Below are 26,761 nucleotides of genomic sequence, written 5' to 3'. Positions count from 1 at the left end.
TAGAAAGCACTAGACGGTCCAGAAAAAAAAGAGACACACGGGCTTCCAGTTATACGTGCCCACTCCCTTTTCTTGGTTGTCCGCTCTTTCTGTCCTGATCTGTTTTTTTAATTGTTTTCAAGTTTGTTTATTTATTTTGAGAGAGAGTGTGTGAATGGGGATGGGGCAGAGAGAGAAGGAAAGAGAATCCCAAGCAGGCTCCTCACAGAGCAGAGCCTGACACGGGGCTTGAACTCATGAACCGTGAGATCATGACCTGAGCCAAAGTCAAGAGTCAGACGCTTAACTGAGCCACCCAGGTGCCCCTGTCCTGATCTGCTTTTAATCCAGGCTTATACGTGGCTGCAGGAGAAGCCAGCGTTGAGTGTTCAGGGTTAGAGAAACACAGACCTTACAAGTAAGAAAAAAAGAAAAGTGGCCGATGTAACATGCAACGAATATTTAATATAAAATGTCGATGAATGGGGCACCTGGGGGGGCTCAGTCAGTTAAGTAGCCACTCAAGTCATGATCTCGAGGCTCGTGAGTTCGAGCCCCGCGTCGGGCTCTGTGCTGACAGCTCGGAGCCTGGAGCCTGCTTCGGGTTCTGTGTCTCCCTCTCTCTCTGCCCCTCCCCTGCTCACATTCTGTTTCTGTCTCTCTCTCAAAAATAAAATAAACAGTAACATTTCTCGAGTTATAAGTCAAAATCTACGTCATTTGGGTGTTCTGGATGATACGGTAACTGTCATTTAGAAATATGGGTAAGATGACCTGATTTTCTACTTGGCCATGAAGCCCGTGGCTAGATATGTCAGGTCTTTTCCAGGCAGGAGGTTTCTCAGACAGAGTCTGGCAGGTATAGTCATTGAATGTGAGGACAGCTGGTCTGAGGGACACGGGGAAGGTTTCACCGCTCATACGAGATGTTTCTGTTTGTTTAAAGACAAGCACTGGAAAAGTATTCGGCGTGATTGCTTCGTTTGAAAATGATGTGGAAGTAACCTTATACAAACATGGAGGATTATTAAACTTTGTGGCACGAAAATTCTCATAGTATCTACTCAACACAGATACCTTTCCGAACTGGTAACTGCAAATACAAAAAGCCTTTTGTGCTGGATCCAGGAATCCTGGCCGTGGAGCCGCAGACGGTCCCGTGCGCTCCCCGATCTCACCGTGGGTGTAAATGATTATGAATCAACATAGTGACTGAAATGAAATCTTTCTGATTTTAAATAATATACGAATGGTGCTATTAACATTGCTAAAATCAACGTGTGAGGTGTGCTGTGGGAGAGGCTGTAAGTACGGGGGTATTTTATCAGACCATTTTGTAAATAAAGGCAGAATTTGAATTTGTGTTGAAGATTCTTATATGAATAACCTTCCTGAAGTTGTTTGTTTAGTTTTGCACCTACAAAACTGTGTACTACTGTTTGTTGGTTTAAGACCAGCGGGTTGAAATGTAAGAAGCCAGATTAGACTCTAAAATTGTGGAAATTGGAATCTGATCATAAATGGACTTTCAGATATATTAATTCCTTTTCAGAATTGAACTGGACATAGTTGGCATTCATGTTTGTACTATAAGCCAGGGTTCTCCTAGTCCCAGTCAAACCACAAGGGACAGAACCTGTCCCTGACCAGATCACCCTGTCCGGTGTTACCAAGGGTTCCTCCAGGCCCGGAGACAGAGCTGGTTGTATAGCATCACGTGTTACCGGCGAAAATACAGATCACATACCGTTCAGTAATTTGCTCCTGTGACCCTCTGGCCGGCCTCAGATGGTATTATATTAATTGGATTAGATTATTTCGCTCACTTCATGTGATACTGTTACTTCCTATAACCTATTATTTTAGGTATCATTAACCAAAATTCCACACTCTTGTAGTTGTTAAAGAGAACTTTACTTAATCGTTAAATGCTGAAATTATTTCCTCTAGACTTTTAAATTATCCACCCTAAATTATATGGTTGCTCAACTCTTAAGAATATTTTAAATGTTGGTTATTTCTTAATTATTTAAATTGGTTTTGTGTCTTTTTGAATCCTTATTTTATCTGGGATGCATGATTCTATTATGTTTTTGTTTTAACCAAAGCTGACTATCAGGATAAAACACTTAAATTGTTGCTGTCTGAATATCCCGTTTTCTCTCTGTACGTGTCTGTTTGCCACAGCAAGTGTTCTGTCAACAAGACATTTGGCCACTTTTAAGAAAAATGTTGGGTAATTAATTCTAGAAAGTCCTATGCCTTTTTTTAAATTAAGAAACTGAACCTAGCAGGCGAAAGTTTAATTGTAGAGGTGTTTTTTTACATGGGGCTCTTCTTCTGACCCAGTGAGGCCGCTGGGGCTCGGGGGCGGCTCCTGTCAGACGGGAGGAGCCGTGTTAATAGGGTGCCGAAACCGCCAGGCCGGGTGTGACCATGGAGAGCTTTGCACACGAACAATCACACAGTCGAAATCTTTTCAAAATATTCTGCAGATTGTCTGTAGACAATTACATGGACTGGAGTCCGACAGAATGAATTTTCTTCTTTATTTAAATTTTTATAACTGTTTTTCTTTGGTACTTTCATACTGTGTTCGTGATATTTTATTATGCCGGTGTATCTGTCGGTGCATGTGTTTTTAATTTACCTGAAAACATGAATTAGGAAGGGAGGGTTTACACGTCGAATGTTAAAGTACCTGTTACATGCTTGGAAGAAGTGGTGACTCCAGACCGTGGAGACACCTCTGTGTCATTTTTCAGCCGGGCTGTATCACGTAGCTGTGGGCAGAGGCCTGGATGTTATCAGCAGTAGCCGAGACACAAGGTCACGACGACACAGGTGGTCACTGTGAACCGAGCGGTCACTTTCCAGCCCGCCTAGTCCGGGCTCTCAGCCCCTCGCCAGCGTGCGGCGGGCAGAAGGCTCTGGAGCGCAGCCACCTTCAGCACAGAGTCCGGCTGTGCGCCCCGTGGTCCTGCCTCTGGCCACATCCTCTGTTGGCGAAGATGTGACATCTATTGGCTTTTGTTGTTTCATTTACCTCCTTTGTTGACTATCTTTGAGTAATTTTGTTTAAAAAAATGCACAGTGTTGTGGAAAGGAAGTATAATAGGCACACGAGAGCAGCAAATTAATGTTGTAAGTTAAAGTACAATTTCAAAGGTATTGCCAATAGCAGCATTGTTTTCATCTTTTAAAAAATGACGCCACCTGCCATTGCCATACTTCCTGCCTTCAGTGGTCGTTGTTCCTGTGCAGCAAAGTGCGTGGGGGTTCCCGTCCAGCCATGGAGTTGGCCATTATCACAGCTGGAAAGGTTCCAGGGTGACGGTGGTTGCTGTTACTTCTTTTGCCTCTAGGCTGACACTTGAATGAGAGGGATGCCAGTCGCCTCGGCGACTCAGTGTTTGCTGGGCAGCTGACCTCCTGGCTCCAAAGGCAGAGTGCACGTAGCTAAGAGGAAGCCAGAGCAGAGGGTGCCAGCACGTGGTGACCGTGTCGCGTGAATTCGCCTTCCCGGTGGTGGGTGACAGGATGACGCGACTCTAGGACCTGATGTCTTACTGTGGTTTTAAAAGACATCTGTCTTTTGCCTTTAGGTTTAGGAGAAGGTACTGAGATGCTGGGTGTTGACTCTGTCTTAGTTTGACTTGGAGTAATAAAGAGGGGGAGAGATTTAGGCTCTGTTAGTGGCTTTTTCCCCTGAAGTGTGATAGTGCCGATGTTTCTATCAATTTTACATATATGGCTATGAAACCACGTATCTCAAGTAACTATAAATCATTGTCTATTATTTAAAGCCAACAAAACAGTGTAACAGTTTTAAATTCAATAATGTTAAGTATTGTATAAAAATATATTGGAGGCAAAGTTCAGTTGATGACAATTGTGTATATGTTATTGATGCTGTAAATTATTTTTAATAAAGAAAATTGTATTATCACATCTCGTTATAAAATGTTTTGTGGTGATTAAAACTAAAACACCATAACTTAAATAGGATGGCATCCAGAAATTCCTCTTTGAGGATGTTCCCTAAGTGTTAGTCATTCCCAGTGTGGCTGCCAGAGCGTGAGCCACGGTCGTCCTTGTCCCTCTGTCCAGCCTTCCTTTCTAGCCTGGGGCCAAGGAGAATGAAAAGGTGACAAGTGTGCGGTGGGCATAGCCCGCCAGTGGGAACAATCGGTGAAGTTGAACTCGATCTGGGGGTTGTTCAACAGGTACATAAGTTCATGGAATCCCATTTTATACTTGAGAAGCCTGCACTCTGAATGGCAGCAGGATCCCTTCTACAGGTGACAGCCAGCTGGGCAACCTGCTCTTGAACATTCATGAGGTAGAGACTGTCCGCTGTGCTAAGCAACCCTGTCCTGTTGACTGAGTCTTGATATCAAGCTGAAAATGTAACTTAAACCTACCGATTCTGGTTCTCCCTGATTCGTCTATGCCTCATAAAGCACTTCATGTATAAAGTAAACATTAAATACATAGCAGTGAAGGAGTCGGACCTCTGCACATAACTTTCATGCTATACATCTTTCATTATGGAGGTGTTTTATGTTAAAGTGAACGCTTAGGACTGAATTGGCGGTCTCATGCTATAAACTGTATTATGGGAGGAAATGGCTTTTTTTTTTTTAATGTTTATTTTTCAGAGAGTGCAAGCAGGGCAGGGGCAGAGAGGAAGGGGGACAGAGAATCTGAAGCAGGTTCCAGGCTCTGAGCTGTCAGCACAGAGCCCACCGCGGGGCTCAAACCCACGAACCGTGAGATCTTGACCTGAGCCAAAGTCGGACCCTTAACAGACTGAACCACCCAGGTACCCCAGAAATGGCTTTCTCTTGATGCAGGATGGAGATGCTGTGTTTTCATCGGCTTCTATGTTAGGGTCAGCTGACGGTGACACCTCTTCCCTGTGCTGGCCGCTCGTTAGTGACCCGTGAATCAGGTCATCCAGAGCTGGGAGCCAGGGCCGTGGGCCTCTGTCCCGGAGCGATGTTTTGTAAATATGGTCAGCTGCCCACTGGTCTAAAAATACCTGCCCTTACACATGCACCCCCATGTTTATAGCAGCACTATCGACAATAGCCGAAGTATGGAAAGAGCCCAAATATCCATCGAGGGATGAACGGATAAAGATGTGGTATATATATACCATGGAGTATTACTTGGCAGTCAAAAAGAATGAAATCTTGCTATTTGCAACCACGTGGATGGAACTGGAGGGTATTGTGCTAAGCAAAATTAGTCGGAGAAAGACAAATATATGACTTCACTCATATGAGGACTTTAAGACAGAACAGATGAACATAAGGGAAGGGAAACAAAAATAATATAAAAACAGGGAGTGGGACAAAACAGAAGAGACTCAAATACGGAGAATAAACAGGGTTGCTGGAGGGGTGGTGGGAGGGGGGATGGGCTAAATGGGGAAGGGGCATTAAGGAATCTGCTCCTGAAATCATTGCTGCACTAGATGCTAACTGATTTGGATGTAAATTTTAAAAAATGAAAAAAAATAAAAATAACCTGCCCTTGCTACCACTCTTAATATAGCAACCCAAGCGAGTGAGTCAACTTTATTAAGATCTGGTGTTCGGGAACCAAGATTGGCACATGATTAGAGATGTTCTGAAGATTCCAATTCAGCGTTCTGTGAAGTTTGCATTACAAAGGCTCATCCCACACAGGCACGGGCTGGCGGTTTGGATACTAGAGCACAAAGCGAGTCTCACAGTGTGCCTCTGTTGCCAGTTTCCACTTGGTGCCAGTCTAGGTTTTAAATTATAAATTAGTGTAGCTCCAGCCTATTTGTTTTGGTTTGATGTGAGTTGTTTGATAATTTTTCAAAATACCAAACCGTTAGGCTTGTGTTCAGTGTACTTCAAAATTGGAACATGTATTGCAAAAGCAGCTGTATTACGTAATCCCCACAAAATGTGACTGTGTGGTGACGATTGTGGGGTCACTGAGTTTTGAACATTTGTAACAACCTGCAATATACTGTAAAGAAAGTTTCATAAACGGCTATTATGTGTGACAGGACATCTTATGATACAAAATCGTGGCTGCAATCTCAGCCTACAGATTGTTCATTCTGTTCCTTCCAAGTTTTGATCACTGAACTCTAAGAGCCACTACGTAAGTGTCCCAGGTGGCCAGGTGGAGACGAAAAACATTGTTCATCCAACATTGACATGACATTTAGTAGACTGGTGGAGATTTTTACATTATGATATCCAGTACTGGCATTTTGAGGACAAACATGACTTGGCAGCATATATGAAAAGCCTTAGAAATGTTCATTCTCTTAGACCCAGTGATAGGACCGAGCAGGGTATTTCAAGGACATAAATGGAAACGCACAAAAGATTTATGTATGAGGATTTATTAAAGACAAAGATGCTCATTTAAAATGAAAGGGCGGGGGCACCTGCCTGGCTCAGTCCCTAGAGCATGCAACTTTTGATCCTGGGGTTGTGAGTTCAAGCCCCAAAATGAAAGGGCAAATGACAAAATAACAGTGTTTCTAAAGAAGACACTGTGGGTGGAAAGGAGGCCATTGTGGAGCTAGTAGCCCTGACTCTAAATCTGTCCCCATTTTCTGGCGGTTCAGTCTTCATCCCCATCCCTCATCCCACACGGGGTGGGGGCGGGGTGCTGTACCCGCACAGGGCAGCGGTGCATTACCTGCACGGGGGATGCTGTAGGCGCACAGAGGAGAGGTGCTGTACCCAAAGTGGGGGTGCAGTACCTACACGGGGGAGGGGGGATGATGCTGTACCCGCACGGGGAGGGGTGCGGTACCCGCAGGGAGCAAGAGGGGGCATAGAACCACGGAGGCCGCGCCGCAGGCCAGAGCTCTGACCCACCGAGAAGTCCTGCCTGGCGCCCCCGACCACCGGGATCCCCACTCCGCGGGCACACGGCGGTTTCCTGCAGGGGATTCAGGCCCGACCTGGGCCCAGCCGCGGGAAGCCGGGGACCGCCCTCTCGCCCCCTCCATCTGCTGCTCGGCCCGCCGGCCTGGGAGCGAGTGCAAGTTGGAGCCGCGGCCCGAGTCCAGCCGGAGGTGAGGTCGGCGCGCGGCGGAGGGGCGCGTGGGCCCGCGGCACTAGGGAGGTAACTTCGGGCCGCGCGGGAACGGACTCCGGCGGCAGCTGGACGGAGGCCGAGGCGAGGGAAAGCAGATTACCCCGAAGTCTGGTGGAAACTGCGTTCTGAGCCGCGGAGGGACTCGACCCAACCGCGAGGTGCTCTTCCGGGGCAGAAAGGGGGCGGGGCGGAATCCACAAAAGCCAATCAGAAACAAGAGGTGCCGTTCTGTGAGAGGTAGGCGGATTCTGAGTGGGGTCACCACCGAGGGAAGGCGGGACAGAGCTGTGGAGAGCCAATCCAGAAGCCGAATCTCGCGGGCCGGGGCGGTGCGGACGGCGGCCGAGCCTCGCCCCCCAGCACTCTGCGCTGACTGGCGGAGGGGGATCGCGAGGGGCCAATCAGAAGCCGGATCTCGCGGGCCGGGGCGTGGCGGACCCGCCCCCCAGCACTGTGTACTGACTGGCGGAGGGGGATGGCGAGGCGCCAATCAGAAGTTGGGGTTTGCAGGCTCGCGCCGGCCGGGGCCGACTCCGGACTGCTGGGTGCGGGTCAGCTGTGTCCTCTCGGGACCCGGGGTCGCTGCGGGTGAGCCGACCGGGGAGGGCAGGGGTCTGGGCCGAGCCACCGGCCTGGGGGTGCACTGGGGGCTCCGGGGGCTCCCTGGCGGAGGGGCGGGGTCCGCGGCTGCAGCCCCTTCCTCCTCGTCCCCTCCGCGTCCTCGGCGCCCCCCCACCAGTCCCCTGCCGCAGCGGGAAGACCACCGGAATCCCCGGCGGCGCGCTGTGGGGCTGGGCTGGGAGCTGGGGTGCAGACCTGCACGGGGCCTGGCGCGAGGACAGCGCAGAAGGAATCGGAGGGGGTGTGTGCAGGGCGCGCTGGGGTAACGTCTGGAGAGGAGGGAAAATGCAGAATAACTCCCCTGTTTCGTCCGGAATTTCAAAATCTCATGTAGTTTTAAAGCTCAAATGCAGTGTGGTAGGATATATTGGTTCCCAGAGGTTTCAGGTGCAAAGATTAAGTTTCGAAACCCCATTCAGGAGTTTTTACAACATCTTTAGTGAACAAAATCTGAAAGCAAATATTCTGGTCCGAAAGTAAACATGAGAAGTGATTAGCAAGACCGTAGGAACTATAACAGGTGGTGGAAACTGAGCAGCTGGGTCAGGCTTGGAGGTGGGAGAAATCAGTGCGGGAAAGAGGGTCGAGGAAGGCGGGGACGCGGAGGGGAATGGCATGTTAGACGAATATTCCTGTTATCGCTGGAGTCATCAGGCAACAGTGTTGGGCTGAGGCAGGAAGGGGTCACATCCTGTGTGTGCCTCCCTGAATTTTACCTCGCTGTCCTCACTGCGGTGGGCTGGGCTTTGGGTTTCATAGATCTGAAGTGATTGCACACTAACAGGCGTATAGTGATTTGGGGACTCTGAGAAAGCTCTAAGACGCCCCTTCAACCCTCTTCCTAGCCAGTTTCTCACACAGGCTGTTTTTTTTTTTTTTTTTTTTTTTTTCATGTAAATTTACATTTGGTGAGATTCACAGATCTTACGCTCACTTAAGTTTTAAACTAAGTTTTGACAAATGTATACACCCATGTAACCAAAGCACAGTAAAAATATAGACATTTTCCTCCAGAAAGTTTTCTCCTGCCACCTCCCTGCCAGAAGCAACAGCTTCTTATTTCTATCAATAAGAGCTAACTGTTCATGAGATTCTTTTTATATGACACTACATCCCTTGAACAAGTCGGAATCGTGCCCTAAAATGCAACCTACCCCAATATGTTATTAATTATTTACAACTTAGTACGAAGGGAGGATTGAAATAAAACTATTTTATAAAAAGAGGGGAGTGAGGATACAAGGACCCTAACTACTTGGCCCTTGAAGTGTGTTCAGAAGCCCCACATCGCTGTATCTGTGTCACTAGATGCTTTGGGGGTGCCGGGCGTGTGAGCAGAGGGCCGTGTCAGCAAGGAGAAGAAAACACTCTCCCCCATCCTGTCTCCCCAAGTCATACTCAGTAGCTCAGTTCAGATCCCTATTGTCAAGAATGTCTTCCTCAGGCTGTATCAGTTCTCTCTCCTCCGAATCTCTATCATATATTAATTTCATACACCATTTTAGAGACTCAGTTGTAACTTCATTTTACGTAACTGCCCATAATTTTTTTTTTAGAATTTAAAGGATTTCTTTTTTTTTTAATTTTTTAAAAATGTTTATTGATTTTTGAGAGAGAGAGAGAGAGAGAGAGAGAGCATGAACGGGAGAAGGGCAGAGAGAGAGGGAGACACAGAATCTGAAGCAGGCTCCAGGCTCTGAGCTGTCAGCACAGAGCACGATGTGGGGCTCGAACCCACAAACTATATCATGACCTGAGCCAAAGCTGGCTACTTAACCGACTGAGCCACCTAGGGATCCCAGGATTTTTTTTTTTTAAGTTTTATTTATTTATTTTGAGAGAGACAGAGACATTGAGAGTTGGGGAGCGGCAGAGAGAGAGGGAAGGAGGGAGAATCCCAACCAGGTCCAAACTGTCAGCACAGTGCTTGATGTGGGGCTCAAACTCATGAAACGTAAGATCATGACCTGAGCCAGAATCAGGATTGGACAGTCAACCGACAGCCACCCAGGTGCCCCTAGATTTTATTTTATTTTTTAACTAAAAAAAATTTTTTAATGTTTATTTATTTTTGAGAGAGACAGAGTGCAAGCAGGGGAGGGGCAGAGAGAGAGAGGGAAACACAGAATCCAAAGCAGGCACCTGGGTCTGAACTGTCAGCACAGAGCCCGAAGCGGGGCTGGAACCCAACAGACCGTGAGATCGTGACCTGAGCCGAAGTCTGACGCTTAACAGACTGAGCCACCCAGGCGCCCCCACTCTAGATTTTATTTTTAAGTGATCTCTACTCACCTCCCCCCTCAACGTGGGGCTCAAACCTATAACCCCGAGATCAAGAGTCACACGCGCCACTGACAGAGCCAGCCGGGTGCCCCACGTAACATTTTTATTTCAAGCCCTTATTCCTCTTAGCCGTAGAAAATGTATTCTTTACGAGTTAAGGTAAATGGAGTCATTCAGTGTTAATTCAGACACGTCAGGTTTGTACTTAACCCAGGGTTTCTTTGGCACCCTCCGTTTATTACTTACTGCCTTATAACCTGCTGTTTTGAATAGCTCTTAAGTTTTTTATTGTTCAGATATTTGTAAGCCAGAGTTAACGTTTCTGGGGTTACAGAGCCCGCTAGGCGCGCTTTCACATCGCCACCTGTGCCTCCCATGATGCTCTGCGCGCCAGCCCACACTTGCGTACCGGGAGCATGCGTGGTAAGCTGGAGGGTGAGCCTTAGAATTCAAAGTGGGGCTAGGAGAGTAAGACCACCGTGTTTCAGTTTATATTTTAGCCCCAAACTGATGGCAACATAGTCAAAGGGACAAAACCCTGGCTTAGGAGTGTCAAGAGCCGAGTCCTTACTGTTACATCGTATGTCACTTTGGGTGAGGCCTCTCACCTCCCAGGACCCAAATCTCCCCATAAATAAAGTGGGGGAGCAGAGCAGGAATTGGATGAGGTGATACCAGGCGCTTTCCTCATCTGTATTCTGTCCCTGGAAACATACCTTCTGTTTGCAAGGTGAGTTTAAAACTAATTTGTGGTGCAAGGAAATTTATTCACCTGCCAAAACGCCCACTTCTTTATCTCATTTGCTGATGTGATTTTTAACTTTATGAGTGAAAATTAATAATAAGAACTATATTGGAGCACCTGGGTGACTCAGTCGGTTAAGCGTCCGACTTTGGCTCAGGTCATGATCTCACGGTTTGTGGGTTCAAGCCCCGCGTCGGGCTCTGTGCTGACAGCTCGGAGCCTGGAGCCTGCTTCGGATTCTGTGTCTCCCTGTCTCTCTGCCCCTCCCCTGCTCACACTCTGTTTCTCTCTCTCTCAAAAATAAATAAACATCAAAATAAAATTTTTTTAAATAATAAGAACTATAGAATCAATATTGAGCAACATTATTGGTCTGTCTTAAGAAACATCACTTCATTAAATATATTCATTATATGTCTCTTTCTAGTTTTTTTGTTTTCTCTAGACATAATGTCACGTGGAGATGATCTTCAGTCACAGGCTCTCACCAAGCCCGCTTTCAGTGAAATCCAAGCCTCTGCATTAGTGGAATCGGTATTTGGGTTAAAAGTTTCCAAGATCCAGCCACTTCCTAGCTACGATGACCAAAACTTTCACGTATGCGTTTCAAGAACCAAAGACACTACAGATGGCCCGACTGAGTATGTCCTCAAAATAAGCAACACTGAGTCGAGCAAAACTCCAGAGCTGATTGAAGTTCAGAGTCACATCATCATGTTTCTGAGAGACGCTGGGTTCCCAACAGCCTCTGTGTGTCGCACTAAAGGAGACAACCTAACCTCTCTTGTGTCCATAGGTAAAAAATTACCACGTCACTCGTCATCGCCTGTGCACGTACATTACTGCATTTTGGCTACAGGTGGGAATATCAAGAACAGGCTTATAGCTCCCAGTGTGGATGTGGTTATTTGTTCAGTGGCTGGGGGAGGCCACAGCATCACCCGAGTGCAGATCAGGGGCTCTGATTCCGGAGTGGTTAGGGCTGGGATCTGGTGTAACTCCTCCCCTTAGGAAGGACTTGATGGATGAGGCACTAAGGACACGTGGAGTTAGGGGAAATTGTTTTTAACAGAAAAATAATGAAAGATTTTTATTCATCAGACCAGCTGTGTATCTTGGTGCTGTGGTGTGGAAGAAAGAACACAGGACTAGAAATCAGGGATTTTAGATCCCAGCTCTGTCATTTCTGTGTATGTAACCTGGGACCCACTGCTTGATATTCCTACGACTGGAGTCCTCGTCTGTGAGACTCTGGCCCATTTCCCTCTAATTTTGCCAAAATTCTAAGCTGAACCTGTAGAGTTCTCTAAGCAGCCTGAAATCAGCTCAGCCCTGGAATTTGTTAAAGGTTAAATCTCGACCATTATTTCCCTCTTATACGATCACCCATTCTGTCATAATCTGCATGGCTCCAAACAAGTGAGGCCCCATCCAGGCCCCGACACACAGGCTTTCCCCCCCGTTTGCCCCTGAAGAAGCCTCTGAAACTGTCATTTCTCTATATCACACTTTCCTCAATTATAAACTTATGAAAACATGTTTTAGGTCCATTTGCCAGACCAGGCAATTTATGTTTAGTGCCAAGGCCGGCAAAGCTGGGGCTGGAGCACTGCTGGTGTGTAAGTGCCTGGTTCCGGGGCTGTGAGGTTTGTTTGTTCTGTTTGCACCGATCTGCTCAGTCCTGCTTCATAAAATCCTGCTGGCTGGTTTTAGGTTAGCTCATGCATTTCTCTTCTTCTGTGATTTCTGTTATTCTCTATGATAATAATTACAAAGCCAGAAAGTCCATTTTCTGGAGAATAGTTGACAGGATATAACCTTCCATCCCTCTAGATAGTGGCTCCGAAATCGCAAGCTACTTGGTGAGGCTGCTGACTTACCTCCCAGGAAGGCCTATAGCTGAGATTCCCATCAGCCCCCAGCTACTGTATGAAATTGGAAGGCTAGCTGGCAAATTGGATAAGACACTGGAGGTAAGATTTGGGGTTTTATCTTATTTATAAGAATTTTTTGTTTAGTTTTGATTTTTTTTTTTTAAGATAGAGAGAGAGCACAAGTGAGGGAGGGGCAGAGAGAGAGAGAGGGAGACACAGAATCTGAAGCAGGCTCCAGGCTCTGAGCTGTCAGCACAGGGCCTGACACAGGGCTCAAACTCATGAACTGTGAGATCATGACCTGAGCCAAAGTTGGATGCTTAACCAACTGAGCCACCCAGGTGCCCCTAGTTTTGATTTATTTTACTTAAAAGATAGACCCAGTGTCAGACTCCCTTTTTATGTGTGGTGCCTCCTAAGGTTTGTGATGAAGGAAATAGGGTCTTAGATGCATGAATTTTATGACAGTAAGGCTCCTTTCTGCCCAGGTCTGTGAAATCTCCCCTGACCTTTTCTCTTCCCGTGCTGTGCATAATTGACCACTTCCTTCTCTTGCTACTTCTGAACTTGGACATCCTTCTATCACTGTACTTATTGGGCTATGTTCCAGTCAGCTAGTGCTGTGTAACAAGTCATCCCCAAACTTACTGGCTTGAAACAATAATGACTTATTTGTCATGTTTCCATGGGTTGACTGAGTGGATCTCCTGCTCTACGTGGTATTGATTGGGGTCACTCATGCAGCTGTACCCAGCTGGGAGCTCAGTCCTCCACGGGGCCTCTGCTTGTCACATGGTGTCTCATCCTTCAGGATGGCTGAGCGTCTTTACAACATGGCTGCTGGTTTCCGAGAGAGTGCTCCGAGGGGACAAATCCCAGTTCACAGACAATGTTCAATAACATTGAGCCTGTTATTGAGTTATTGAGACAGTTTGAATCACGCTAGCTAGTGCCCCATTGGCCAAAGCAAGTGACGTGTCTAATCCCAAAGTCAACTGGGAGAAGCTACATAGGGTGTGAATAAAGGAAGCATGATTCATAGGGGACATCAGAACAACAGTCTACCACATATGGTATCGTAATTATTGCATATTTGCACTTCCTGTTACATATGGTTCATGGGAAGCAGTGAGCTTCTCTTTTTATTATTATTGTTAGAGAGAGAGAGAGCACACGTGAGCAGGGGGTGGGGCAGAGAGAGAGAGAGAAGAAGAGAGAGAGAATCCCAAGCAGGGTCCATGCTTAGTACGCAGCCCAACGCAGGGCTCTATCCTATGACGCTGGGATCATGACCTGAGCTGAAATCAGTCAGACACTCCACCGACTGAGCCACGCAGACGCCCCAGAAGCAGTGAGCTTCTTAAGAGATGGTTTATGCTTTAATTGTTTTTTTTTTAATTTTTTTAAATGTTTATTTATTTTTGAGGTAGGGGGTGGGCAGAGAGACAGGGAGACACAGAATCCGAAGCAGGCTCCAGGCTCCGAGCTGTCAGCCCAGAGCCCGACGTGGGGCTCGAACCCAGAACCACGGGATCATGACCTGAGCCGAAGTCGGACACTCAACCGACTGAACCACCAAGATGCCTCTGGTTTATGCCTTAGTCATCTTTTTCCCTTGCTGTCTAACAGTGTGAAACACATAGCAGGTATTCAAGGAGGACTGGATTAAAAAAAAAAGAAGCAATTTATGAGCTGGTTCTTTAAAGTTAGGAACCCATCAGTCAGAGAAGAAGGAGGGAGGGCTTTCTAGCTAGAGGAAAGAGCATGCGAACAGCCATGCGAGTACAATGATCATGTTCCAGAACTTCTGGTAATTCGTTATGCTTGGAATACAGGGGTTAAGCCTGAGGGAGACAGAAGACAAAGTTGGAGGGGCGCCTGGGTGGCACAGTCGGTTAAGCGTCCGACTTCAGCCAGGTCACGATCTCGTGGTCCGTGAGTTCGAGCCCCGCGTCGGGCTCTGGGCTGATGGCTCGGAGCCTGGAGCCTGTTTCCGATTCTGTGTCTCCCTCTCTCTCTGCCCCTCCCCCGTTCATGCTCTGTCTCTCTCTGTCCCAAAAAATAAATAAAAAACGTTGAAAAAAAAAAAAAAAGATAAAGTTGGAAACATCCCGTGGTCAGATTATAAGATACATCAGCATATACGATACTGAGGAGCTTAGGGACTTTGGAGGGTTTTTAAACAGGCAAAGGATTCTAGTTTATAGCACTCTGTGGATCAGTGTGGTGGATGGATTGGCAGAAAGCCAGAATGGAGGCAGGGAGTGCATCTAGGAAGCTAATGAATAATCAGATAAACGCGGATTGAGAGCTTGAAGGTCTCCTCAAGCTTGAAGGAAAGGTTCAAGATATATTTTGGAGACAGAGCCAAGTTGGTGATTGATTTAATGTGAAGCCTGTGGGAGAGGGAGGGGCTGAGCGAGACGTGGGTTCGCACCTGTGTCTGCTGGGTCACAGCCCCGCGCACAAGTAGGCAGCATTCTCCCCTGACATCAGTGACGAGGTGGCCTTTGTAGCCCGGAGCAGAGGACAGGAGGGATGAAGAGGGGGAGAACTAGGAGAACTATCAGAGATGGGGGCTGGTGGGTGCTGAGATCTGTGCCGGCAAAGGCTTCTTGCCGTAGACGAAGCAGAGCAGCCTCCACTGAGCTCACCTTGTGCCCCTCTTGTGGCTACTGTGGTCAGCCTGCCCGAGTCACTCCTTGCTTCTGCCCACAGTTTCTTTCCATCCGGCTGGTGCTTTAGCGAGAAGAGTAAGGTGGAGACTTAGCAGGAGCTAAGAGATGGGACGGGGCTGGGAACACCCCAACAATAAGACTTAGGGGATTTTTATGCCCTCTGTCCCAGAGACTTGATATTTACAATCTCCTGAGACTGAGTGGAAAAAATTCTTGGCTGCTTTATGCCCACAGCCTCTATATTACAAGTCCTTCTTGCAAGCAGTGTGTACATGGGTCTTGCTATTTTATCCAGTCTAACCATCTGTGCCCTTCAGTCGGGATGTTTACATTTAATGCAGTAGTGATGAAACCCTCAGGAGCTCGGCGTGGCGCACCGAGGAGCCAGGAGACAAAGCCCAGAGAAGTCGGGCGCGTTGGCTGCAACATTCATGTTCAACAAACCTTTGCTGAGCACCCGCTACGTGTGAGGTCTTGATTTGTTTCGCGTCTTAGTTTATCGGAGACGATTGGGAGGCTGGTGTTGATACTCTGATTTCACCGTCAAGGAAACAGATCCGAGATGTTAAGTGGCAGAGCCTGTTGAAACCCAGCCGTGTGTGACTGACTCCTGGCCTGGATTCCGGGTGGTCTCCCACTTCTCCTGCCGGAGCCGAGAGGGCCTCCTGTGGGCTGCATGGCTAACAGTGCCGCCGTTTTAGGAGCCGACTCAGAGCCTTCCCGAGTGGACCGTTGCTCCATTGGAAGCCCGGCAAGAGTGTTATATTTTACTTTCTTTAAAAATAAAAGTTAGAGGGGCGCCTGGGGGGGCTCAGTCAGTTGGGCGTCCAACTCTTGGTTTCGGCTCAGGTCATGATCTCATGGCTCGTGGATTCGAGCCCCACGTCAGGTTCCAAGCTGACAGCACAGAGCCTGCTTGGGATTCTCTCTCTCTCCTCTTTCTCTCTGCCCTTCCCATGCTTGCACTTTCTCTCTCTCTCTCTCTCTCTCTCTCCTCTCTCTCTCTCAAAATAAATAAACTTAAAAAAATGAAAGTAAGAAATATGCATGGTTGAAATTTCACACAGTACTGAAAGGCATAAAATGAACATTTTTTTCTCTTCCCTATCATCTCCATTCTTAGTTCCAGTTCTACCCCCTAGAAGGCACAGCTTCAACAGTGTTTTAGTGCTTACTATGCAGAGTATTTTTGTGATCCGCAGTGGCACTTAACACACCAGTGGTCAGGAATTCAAAACCCTGTCATGTGAGGACTCACGGAAGGAACCAGAAAGGTTGACTCTGCAGAAGAGAAGGCTCTGAGGGGGAGGAGCCCTGTCCGGGAGTACATGGAAGACAGTCATGTGGGAGAAGCACTGACCGTGTTCCAGACGGCCCCAGACGGCCCACGAGACCCCACGGCAGGGACACTGTTGGCATGGATGTCCCGGTGACAGCCCACGGCAGGGACGCTATTGCTGAGACAGTTTAGCTCAGCGGAAGGAAGAGGGCAGAACCGTTCAAGGGTAAAAAGTACCTCCTGTGCGAGGTATTGAAACCGAGGCTACTTCAAGGACGTGGTGGCGAAAGCGGGGACATCAGGGGAAGGATTTGGAACCCCAGGGCTCGAGAGTGGACGTTAGAATGAATTTAGAGGGACATTTTTAAAGAAATAGAATACAATGGAGAAACACCAGAATATCTCACACATAGTAGTCTATGTATTGTTTATGGACATTTTTTCCCCTCTCTATGTGTTGGCAGTATCCTGGGTTGTCATGTAAAGTGTATTTCTCACAGGAGAAACACTATTCCACCGGTGATCCCCCCACTCTGGGACAGGTCAGCCCTCCCTCAGCCCCCCACTAGTAACTCATTATCCTGCTCCAAACCTCAGTTTCCCCTTTTGTGCAACGATGGTCAAAGCCATTTCAAACCTCAGATAGAGTGGTCAAAATCTAAAGGCCCTGGCAGTTCTAGAATTTTCTATTGTAAGAATGCTCATTTATTCGGCAAATACTGCTTGAGCAGTGTCTTTTGTGCACCAGGCACCGTTCCAGGCGTGGGGACCAAGCACAAAACTCCTCTCTGTGGAGCTTACGTTCTAGGGAGGACAGGCAGGCGCGAGGGTGGAGTATGGTGGATGTTAGCAATACGTGCCGCACCTTAAGAAGAAAAAACAAGCAGAGAAGAGGGATCTGAAGCATCGGAGAGAGGGCTGACATTTTAGATGGAGTGGTCAGGGTGCCTTCCACAGAAGGTGGTTTTTGAGTAAGGAGCTGGTAGCAATGAAGACCCTGGACCAACGGAGGTCCGGGCAAGAGTATCCCACGAGGAGGGAACAGCACACACAGAGGCCGCGAGGTGGAGCCGTGCTTGGCGTGTTCTCCAACCGCAGGGAGGCCAGGGTGGTTGGAGGACAGTCAGCAAGAGCAGCAGAAGGTGAAGTCAGAGAGGTGATGAGGGGCCGGCAGGTCATGTGGGGAGAATAGAGTTCTCTGTACCCACCTCTGGCCCTGCCGTAGGCTGTGGCTAATCCCTGACACACCATCGTGGGCGCGAAGCGAGATGGGCACGTGCCCTCAGAGCTACAAGGTCCTGTGCAAATATGCAGTCATTGTTTTGTGGGGGGATTAAATGGGGGGAGTTGGTGAGTGTGGCGCCCCTCCCGTGTGCTCCTGGGACCAGCACTGGGGGGGGGGGGGTTGTGGAGCTCGAGGTAGCGGTCGCTCCGACTGTCCAGACTCTAAAGAGTTTCTTGCCTTTGATTTAGAAATTCCATCACCCAAAGTTAAGTTGCCTTCGTCGAGAAAACTTCATTTGGAATCTGAAAAACGTTCCTCTTCTGGAGAAGTACCTGTATGCCTTGGGCCAGAGCCGAAACCGAGAGATCGTCACACAGGTCATTCAGCTGTTCAAGGGCGAGGTCCTGACCAAGTTAGGTGATTTTCGAGAATGTGAGTATTCCTCTGATCGAATAAGTATTTTTTTTTTTTTTTGCTATTTATATTATTTATCTTTGAAGTTTATCTTGTTTAATTATTTTTTTAATGTTTATTCATTTTTGAGAGAGAGGGAGACAGCATGAGCAGGGGAGGGGCAGAGAGAGAGGGAGACAGAGCATGAGCAGGGGAGGGGGAGGGGCAGAGAGAGAGGGAGACACAGAATCGGAAGCAGGCTTTAGGCTCCGAGCTGTCAGCACAGAGCCCGACGCGGGGCTCGAACCCACGAACTGCGAGATCAGGACCTGAGCCGAAGTCTGACGCTTAACCGACGAGCCACCCAGGCGCCCCTGCAACCTGCGTTTCTTATTCAGTGTTGTCTCTGGATTGACCCACTTGACACCTGCAGTTCAGTTCATTTAGTTCACCGTTGTTAACTGCCGAATAGTATTCCAGAGTATGTACGTACCACCATTTATTTCAATGTACTGTAATTTTTTTTTTTTTTTTAAATTTTTTTTTTTTCAACGTTTTTTTAATTTTATTTTTGGGACAGAGAGAGACAGAGCATGAACTGGGGAGGGGCAGAGAGAGAGGGAGACACAGAATCGGAAACAGGCTCCAGGCTCTGAGCCATCAGCCCAGAGCCTGACGCGGGGCTCGAACTCACGGACCGCGAGATTGTGACCTGGCTGAAGTCGGACGCTTAACCGACTGCGCCACCCAGGCGCCCCAATGTACTGTAATTTTTACTTAGTTATTTTTGAGGGAGGGTGAGTGTGAGCAGGGGAGGGGCCGAGCGAGAGGAGAGAGGCTCGACACTGTCAGCTCAGAGCCCGACGCGGGGCTCCATCTCCTGAACCGTGAGATCACGGCCTGAACCAAAATCGAGACGCCGAACCAACTGAGCCACCAGGCTCCCCGAACATACTGTAATTTTTTTAGCCTGGTTTGTTCTTTCGTTAATAGAATTTTGTGTGGGTTCCCTTTTTTTTTTTCTGCTACATCACGGGGCTCTGGTGAGCACGCTAGTCCATATCTCCTCATAGACACGGAGAACAGTTTCTCTAGGGTGTAACCAGCCTCTTGACTGAGCGTGAAGCCTTAGTCAAAGGACAAGAAAGTAAGGGGCATTTCTGTCCCTCCCCCGTTCATGCTCTGTCTCTCTCTGTCCCAAAAATAAAATAAACGTTGAAAAAAAAAAAAATTAAAAAAAAAAGGGGCGCCTGGGTGGCGCAGTCGGTTAAGCGTCCGACTTCAGCCAGGTCACGATCTCACGGTCCGTGAGTTCGAGCCCCGCGTCGGGCTCTGGGCTGATGGCTCGGAGCCTGGAGCCTGTTTCCGATTCTGTGTCTCCCTCTCTCTCTGTCCCTCCCCCGTTCATGCTCTGTCTCTCTCTGTCCCAAAAATAAAATAAACGTTGAAAAAAAAAAAAAAAATTAAAAAAAAAAAAAAAAAGAAAGTAAGGGGCATTTCTAGCAAGCCTAACCTAGGCAGTACGTGTCCCTTGTGGCCTCTGCTTGGGCTGCGTTAACAAAGTACCAGGGGGCGTAGACAACAGAAATTTATTTCTCACCGTCCTGGAGGCTGGAAATCTGAGGTGCCGTCATGGGCAGTTTCTTTCCTGGCTCACAGCCACCTTTTCTCTGTGTCAAGCATGCTCTGTGGTGTCTCTTCTTATCAGGGCATAAATCCCATCATGAGGGCCCCACCCTCATGACCTCATCTCACCCCTGTCAACGTCCTGAAGACCCCATCTCCAAATACCACCACACTGGGGGGTAGGGCTTCAACATGTGAATTGTTGGGGCGGCGGGGCAGTCACATTTCAATCCATAGCGTTTACTTTATGTAAACATAATGCAAGGGGGTGGGGCGCCTGTGTGTCTCAGTCAGTTAAACATCTGACTCTTGATCTCAGCACAGGTCTTGATCTCAGGGTCATGAGTTCAAGCCCCATGATGGGCTCCATGCTGGGCGTGCAGCCTACTTAAAAAAAAATCAAACATGCAATGCAAGGTGGTAGCAAGAAAACAGAGTTGATTTGCCCTCAAATCTGTCCCCACAACTCATATTTGTCTCATTTAAATGTACCCACCACTCGCTAGCTGGTCTGACCACAACCCTAGGACTTGGCAGCCTTGACTTTGTTCTTTCTCTCACGCCTCACATCCGATCAAATTCTACCAGCTCTAACTTCAAATGTGCCCCATTTTTACCTACTTTACCCCACCTTAACTACTACCACTTGTTCCAGGCTACCCTCATTTCTCATCTGGATTACTGAGTGTGTGACGTCATGGGTCCTGGGGTAGGACTGCTGGGTCATAGGACATGTCTATATGCAGTTTTACGAGATAATGTCAAACTGTTTTCCAAAGTGGTTGTATGTCGACTTTATGCTACTGCCGGCAGAGGATGAAAGTTTTCATGGCTCTACACCCTTGGTATCATCAGATGTTTTACTTTTCGCCCATCTGATATGAATGTAATGATTTTTTTTTTTTTTTTTAGGTAGGTTCCATGCCCAATGTGGGGCTTGAACTCACGACCCAAGATCAAGAGTCGCAGGCTCTACGAACTAAGCCACCCAGGCACCCCTGTGATGATTTCCTGTTGGGGTTTTACTATACATTTCCCTATTTATTGGCCATTTGGGTAAACCCTTTTGTGAAGTGTCTGTGCAAGTCTTTTGCCAGTTTTTCTACTGGGATTTTTTTCTCATTGATTTCTGGATACAAATCCTTCAGTGGTTATATGTGTTACAAATATTTTGTCCCATTCTGTTGCCTTTTCACTTTCTTTATGATATATTTTGATGAACAATCCTTAATTTATTGGTTTCAAATACATCAATCTTTTACTCTATGGTTAGTGTTGTGTGTCTTGTGTAGAAATTTTTCTCTACCCTGTGGTCATGAAGATATTCTCCTATATGATCTTACTAAAATGTCATAGCTTTTGCATTTCATAATAGGTCTATAAATCATCAGGAATTTACATATGGTGTGAATTTTTCCCATGGCTGATATTTTTTTCCACCAACATTTATTAAAAAGCCATCTTTGGGGCGCCTGGGTGGCTTGGTCGGTTAAGTGTCTGACTTCGGCTCAGGTCATGATCTCACGGTCCATGAGTTTGAGCCCCGTGTCGGGCTCTGTGCTGACAGCTCAGAGCCTGGAGCCTGTTTCAGATTGTGTCTCTCTCTCTCTCTGCCCCTCCCCTGTTCATGCTCTGTCTCAAAAATAAATAAACGTTTTTTAAAAAAAAATCCATCTTTCTGGGGCACCTGGGTGGCTCAATTGGTTAAGTATCTGACTTCTGCTCGGGTCATGATGTCATGGTTCATGAGCTTGAGCCCTGCATGGGGTGATCATGAGCCCCGTTTTGGGTAAACACGAGCCCTGCCTCAGGTGAGTCCCGCTTCTCTCTCTCTCTCTCTCTGCCCCTCACTCGCCCCCTTTCTCTCTCTTTCTCTCAAAAAAAAGCCATCTTTCCTCTCTTTGTTTTGCAGTACACCTCTGCTATAAACTAAATGTTTTGGGGCTCCATTTTATTCCCCTGTTCTATTTGCCTGGGTCTCCTCCCATACCACACTGTGTATCAGCTATGCAAGGCTATGCTGCAGTAACAAATAGCCCCCAAATCATGTGGACTACAAAAACAAAGGTTTAGTTCTAACTCAGGCTGCATGCCTATCATGGGTTGGCTACAGTTCTGTTCTACTATTCTCACTTTGGGATTTAGATGGATGGGATTGTCACCAATTGGACTATTGCTATAGTATGGGGAGCAAGAATGTAGGGCACTGTACACTGGCCCTTAAATCTCTGCCCTAAAGTGACATCACTTCTGTTCATATGTCAATGACCAAAAAGTCACATGGCCATACACCGACATCTTGAGGAACAGGGAAGTGCAACTCAGCGCATTCCTGGAAGGAACATGAACTGTGAGATCGTGACCTGAGCCAAAATCAAGAGTCAGACGCTTAACCAACTGAGCCATCCAGGTGCCCCGTCATAAGAAATTTTTTTGGAAATCCTAAGTTAAAATAGACATATCTAGTTCATTCTAGGACTCTTGGTGGCGGCTTCTCCTCCTCCTCCTCGCTTCCCCCCGCCTTCTTCTTCTCCAATATTGTTTAATCTCTCCACCCAATGTGGGGCTTCAACTCACAACCCCAAGATCAAGAGTTGCATGCTCTACTGACTGAGCCATCCAGGCACTCCTAGACTTCTCTTATAATAATACAAACATACGTGTATTGTTTTTAAACATTTCTGGTTTGGGGTGGTTCTGCCTGTCCCTTTACGCTAACAGTCAGAACCAGGTGTTCGCAGTGACTATAACCTCCATCGTCTGGCCTTGTACTGATCAGAAGCAAAGGCAAGTTCAACCACCGAATTTAGCTGCTTTTTTCCTTTTCAGAGGAAATTATTTTATTTCAGGGAAAATAGGATTCAGCTGTACCTCTGACTGCTCATCGCATTGCTTGAGTGGCCATGCCCGAGAAAGGAGAAGTGGGAAGAATGAACTGGGGGTTAAATACCTGTTTTCACGTGGCTTAATGTTTCTCCTTTCAGGTGTCAATCACGGAGACCTTAATGACCATAACATTTTAGTGGAGGCCATCAAGTCAGCCCCTGAAGGTGCCACGTATCACGTGTCTGGGATTTTAGACTTCGGTGACATGAGCTACGGCTACTATGTGTTTGAGGTGGCCATCACCATCATGTACATGATGATTGAGAGCAAGAGTCCCCTACACGTGGGAGGCCACGTCCTTGCCGGATTTGAGAGCGTCATCCCACTGACACCTGTGGAGAGGGGCGCCTTGTTCCTCCTCGTGTGCGGTCGCTTTTGTCAGTCACTCGTCATAGCTGCACACTCTTGCCAGCTACACCCGGAGAACAAAGAATATCTCATGATCACTGCCAAAACTGGGTGGAAGCACCTGCAGCAGATGTTCGACATGGGCCAAGAAGCTGTAGAAGAAATCTGGTTTCAAACTGCCAGGTCCTACGACTCTGGGATCGCCATGTGACTAGGCGAAATTTCACATTAGCTTGGATGGTGAAGAACCCAGAAGGACCAAATCTAATTCTATGAAGGATTTCCCTGCACAGTGAAAAATGAATTGATAGAACTGATTGGTGCACATGAACCCTCCGAGCACTCTCACAACCACTTTTTAAATCTAAGAAAGTGCCCCATGAGCAAGCGTGTCTTTCTGTGGGTCTCGCTTGCCTCATGTATAAAACACAGAGTGATGTTTTGACTCAGTCAATCTCTCAAGGTGTATGTATTCCAGCCCCAAGATCAATGACTGTTTTACACTTTGAAAGGAACACAAACGTAGACATGTTCACGCACTTTAAATTACCGAGTGTAGCACAGAGGCCTCACTGTCATATCACCAATTCTGCGAAGACTTCTCCTATTGCTCTGTGTCTCTAGAACCCTGTACTGTCTTTTCCATGGCACATCACTCGGTATCACAGATGATGGCTGCGTAGTCATGTGGCCCAAGAGCTATTTGAGGGCAGAGACTGTGAAACAATTTTTTGTCTCCCGTCTTTTTTTCTTTTGCACCCGATACAGTGCTTTCCCACGGTTTCAAAAAATATTTGCAAAATTCATGTATGCTAAAAGAAAGGTTGGAGGAGATAAGGCAGCGACTAAGATGCCTTAGGAGGAAACAGAGATGGTGTTCCTGAGAAAAAGTCTGCATTTGAGAGGACGCTTGAAGCTGGAACTCTAGAGATCGATGCTGGAAGATACCGGACCTGCAAGGAGGTGAGAGGACACGCAGGCAGGGCCATGACTCCCGAGGCACAAATACAACGGTCAGTTTTCGACGGATACTAAGAGAGTCTCTAAGATGTCCCCCAAACCTGTCTCATTTGTGGCTCTTTACATATGAAAATGTGATGTTGGTGGGGCGCCTGGAGGGCTCAGTCAGTTGAGCGTCTGACTTTGGCTCAGGTCATGAGGGTTCGAGCCCCGTGTCGGGCTCTGTGCTGACGCCTGGCGCCTGCTTTGGATTCTGTGTCTCCCTCTTTCTCTCTGCCCCTCCCCGACTCATGCTCTGTCTCACTCTCAAAAATGATTAAAAAAACATTAAAAAAAAAGGGAAAATGTGATGTTGGTGAACAGTGGTTCACTGTATACTTGATGTTAATGATACCACTGTTTCCTTCACTGATTTCTCTGCACTTCTCCTTCAGTGTGATTTATTAAGTGTCTGTTTACTTATTCTTGTGGGTCTAACTATCCGTTCTCTAAGACGACTCAAGTCTACAACCCTTGCCATGCAAACCCCCGTTCAATAGCTGTCCCTTTCAGTCTATATGAATAGCTGTTGCTTCCCTGCCTCTGCAGTCGCCCTATTAGTGTGTAGTTGATAGGGGTTTATCCCCTACCATTCCGGAGATTACAAGGGTTCTAGAAGCTTTGTGCCAGAACCTGGACGAAGACTAAATCTGTATTTCTTACTATGTCATATTATTTTACATGCATTATCTCATTTTATCTCTATAACAAACCCATGAGAGAAGTAGTGCTATGATTAATCCCCATTAAAAAAATTTTTTTTAAGTTTATATTTGAGAGACAGACACACACACAGAGTGTAAGCGGGGGAGGTGCAGAGAGAGAGGGAGACACAGAATCGGAAGCAGGCTCCAGGCTCGGAGCTGTCAGAACAGAGCCCAGCACGGGGCTCGAACTCACGAATTGTGAGATCATGACCTGAGCAAAAGTCAGTGCTAAACCGACTAAGCCATCCAGGCGCCTCTAATCCCCATTTTCAGATGAGGGATTTGCTCAGAGACAGCGAGGGCCAGGGTCCCAACCCTCTCCTCCTACCCCCCATGCAAGCGTATGCACGTGAACACGACTGTGTTGGGATCAAATGAGATCACTTACATGAAAGCACTCACACTTCCCAATTTAAGGCATTGTACTTTTCTTAAAGATTTTGTTTTATTTATTTTTTAAAGTAATCTGTACTCCCAAAGTGAGGCTCGAGCTTAAGACCCTGAGATCAAACTGACTGAATCAGACTGGCACTGCCATTTTTTGTTTGTTTGTTAATCAAGCTTGACATTCAGGAAATTAGGGACCAGAAAAAATGAACTGAATCTTGAATTTCACCCTCAGAGCACACCCTTAATAAACGGCTGGAATGAGTGCATTTCTACAAGTGCCAGTCTCTGGTCCTTACAACCCATGAGGAGAAAACCCATTCCTAGATTTGGGGATCAGTACCACATGCACAAGAGAGACTCTGCTCTTGCCAGTGTCTTTTTCTGTCCAGGCTCTTAAACCCTCTTGTACTGCAAGAGAACCCTACGTTCCGATATTCCTATCCTTAATCTCTCCAACCTACAGCCACCGTCCTAGAGGCAGATAACAACTCTAGCTACATATACTACCGTGTGACAATTTAACCAAGAACTTACCCTAATCGTAGGCTTAAATCTCAATCATTTTATTATCTCATGGATTCTGCAGGTATAAATTCAGACAGGCGCTGGGATGGCTTGTCTCTGCTCTACAAATGCTTGGCCCTCAGTCGGGAAGACTTGAGCACTAAGGGAGATTTGATGGTTGAGGGAAATTCACGGGGACTAAAACTTTCTGGAGCAATCTTCACTCACATACCTGGCAGGTAATCCTGGGACCTCGTCTCGGCTTGTGGCAGAATACCTCTCTGCATTCTAAGAATGACCATCCCAAGAGGACAAGGCAGAAATATATCATCTTTTATGACCGACCAGTGTAAGTCACAGGCCTACCCAGATGCAAGGCAAGGAGACACAGGACCTCTGAATGGGAAGCATTCACACCACACTGTAAGAGGAACACGTGGGCTGGGAGATTGTGGGGCCTCACCATCCTAAAACATCACTTTGATCCTCCCTCTTACTGACGAAAAAAATTCTGGCATTGAAGGCCTCTTATAAATTGACCTCAGATGCCTTTCTGCCTTCACTTCCTTTTTGGTCCTATTTATTCTGGCCAGACTGAACTGGTCCATCCCAAACTTGTCAGGCTCATCCTTTCTTCTGCCTTTTTATCTCAACCGATCTGTCTTCTGTTGACCTGAGATTCTGCCTCTCACTGAAAACTCTGAGCTAACACTTGCTTAATTCTACAGAATGAACTAAGGTGGCAGGAATCCTCGGTGGTTCTGAGTTAGTTAACATCACCTGAGGATGCCCTCAGAGCACCAGCGGTCTGGGTGGGGCCTTTTGTCATTTTGGCTCCTGTCCTCGTGTGCCCAGGAAGCAGAAATGACAGGAAAGGCCTCAAAATACAACTCATTCCCAGGCAGCCTCCTCTTCAAAGTGCAGATCCCCCCAGGGGCGCCTGGGTGGCTCAGTCGGTTAAGCGGCTGACTTCGGCTCAGGTCATGATCTTGTGGTCCCTGAGTTCGAGCCCCGTGTCGGGCTCTGTGCTGACAGCTCGGAGCCTGGAGCCTGTTTCAGATTCTGTGTCTCCGTCTCTCTGACCCTCCCCTGTTCATGCTCTGTCTCTTCCTGTCTCAAAAAT

General features: G+C 47.3%; 2 protein-coding genes across 3 annotated transcripts in view; both read left to right on the top strand.

Moving 5' to 3' along the window:
* The window catches only part of IREB2 (iron responsive element binding protein 2), a 46,922-nt gene extending 42,992 nt beyond the window's left edge, over positions 1-3,930 (top strand). The window contains exon 22 of the mRNA XM_053888589.1: positions 926-3,930. Coding sequence (XP_053744564.1) covers positions 926-1,036 — 111 coding nt within the window. The 3' untranslated portion in view covers positions 1,037-3,930. The remainder of the gene's footprint in view (positions 1-925) is intronic.
* Positions 3,931-7,534: 3,604 nt separating this feature from the next.
* HYKK (hydroxylysine kinase) lies at positions 7,535-25,409 on the top strand. 2 transcript variants are annotated; one of them, XM_019460516.2, is made up of 5 exons: positions 7,535-7,668; positions 11,175-11,525; positions 12,563-12,702; positions 18,034-18,217; positions 22,789-25,409. In XM_019460516.2, the coding sequence occupies exons 2-5, from the start codon at positions 11,180-11,182 to the stop codon at positions 23,247-23,249; spliced, it is 1,131 nt and encodes a 376-aa protein (XP_019316061.1). In that variant the 5' UTR covers positions 7,535-7,668; positions 11,175-11,179; the 3' UTR covers positions 23,250-25,409. The 2 variants fall into 2 exon arrangements, with proteins under 2 accessions (XP_019316061.1, XP_019316060.1); XM_019460515.2 differs by having other exon boundaries at positions 7,536-7,668; positions 11,157-11,525.
* Positions 25,410-26,761: the final 1,352 nt, after the last annotated feature.

Source organism: Panthera pardus, unplaced genomic scaffold (assembly GCF_024362965.1).
Source record: "Panthera pardus isolate Hobbes unplaced genomic scaffold, ASM2436296v1 HiC_scaffold_23, whole genome shotgun sequence".
NCBI classification, from domain to species: Eukaryota; Metazoa; Chordata; class Mammalia; order Carnivora; family Felidae; genus Panthera; species Panthera pardus.
Note: the sequence above shows the minus strand (reverse complement) of the source record. Positions and strands in the feature narration are given on the sequence as shown.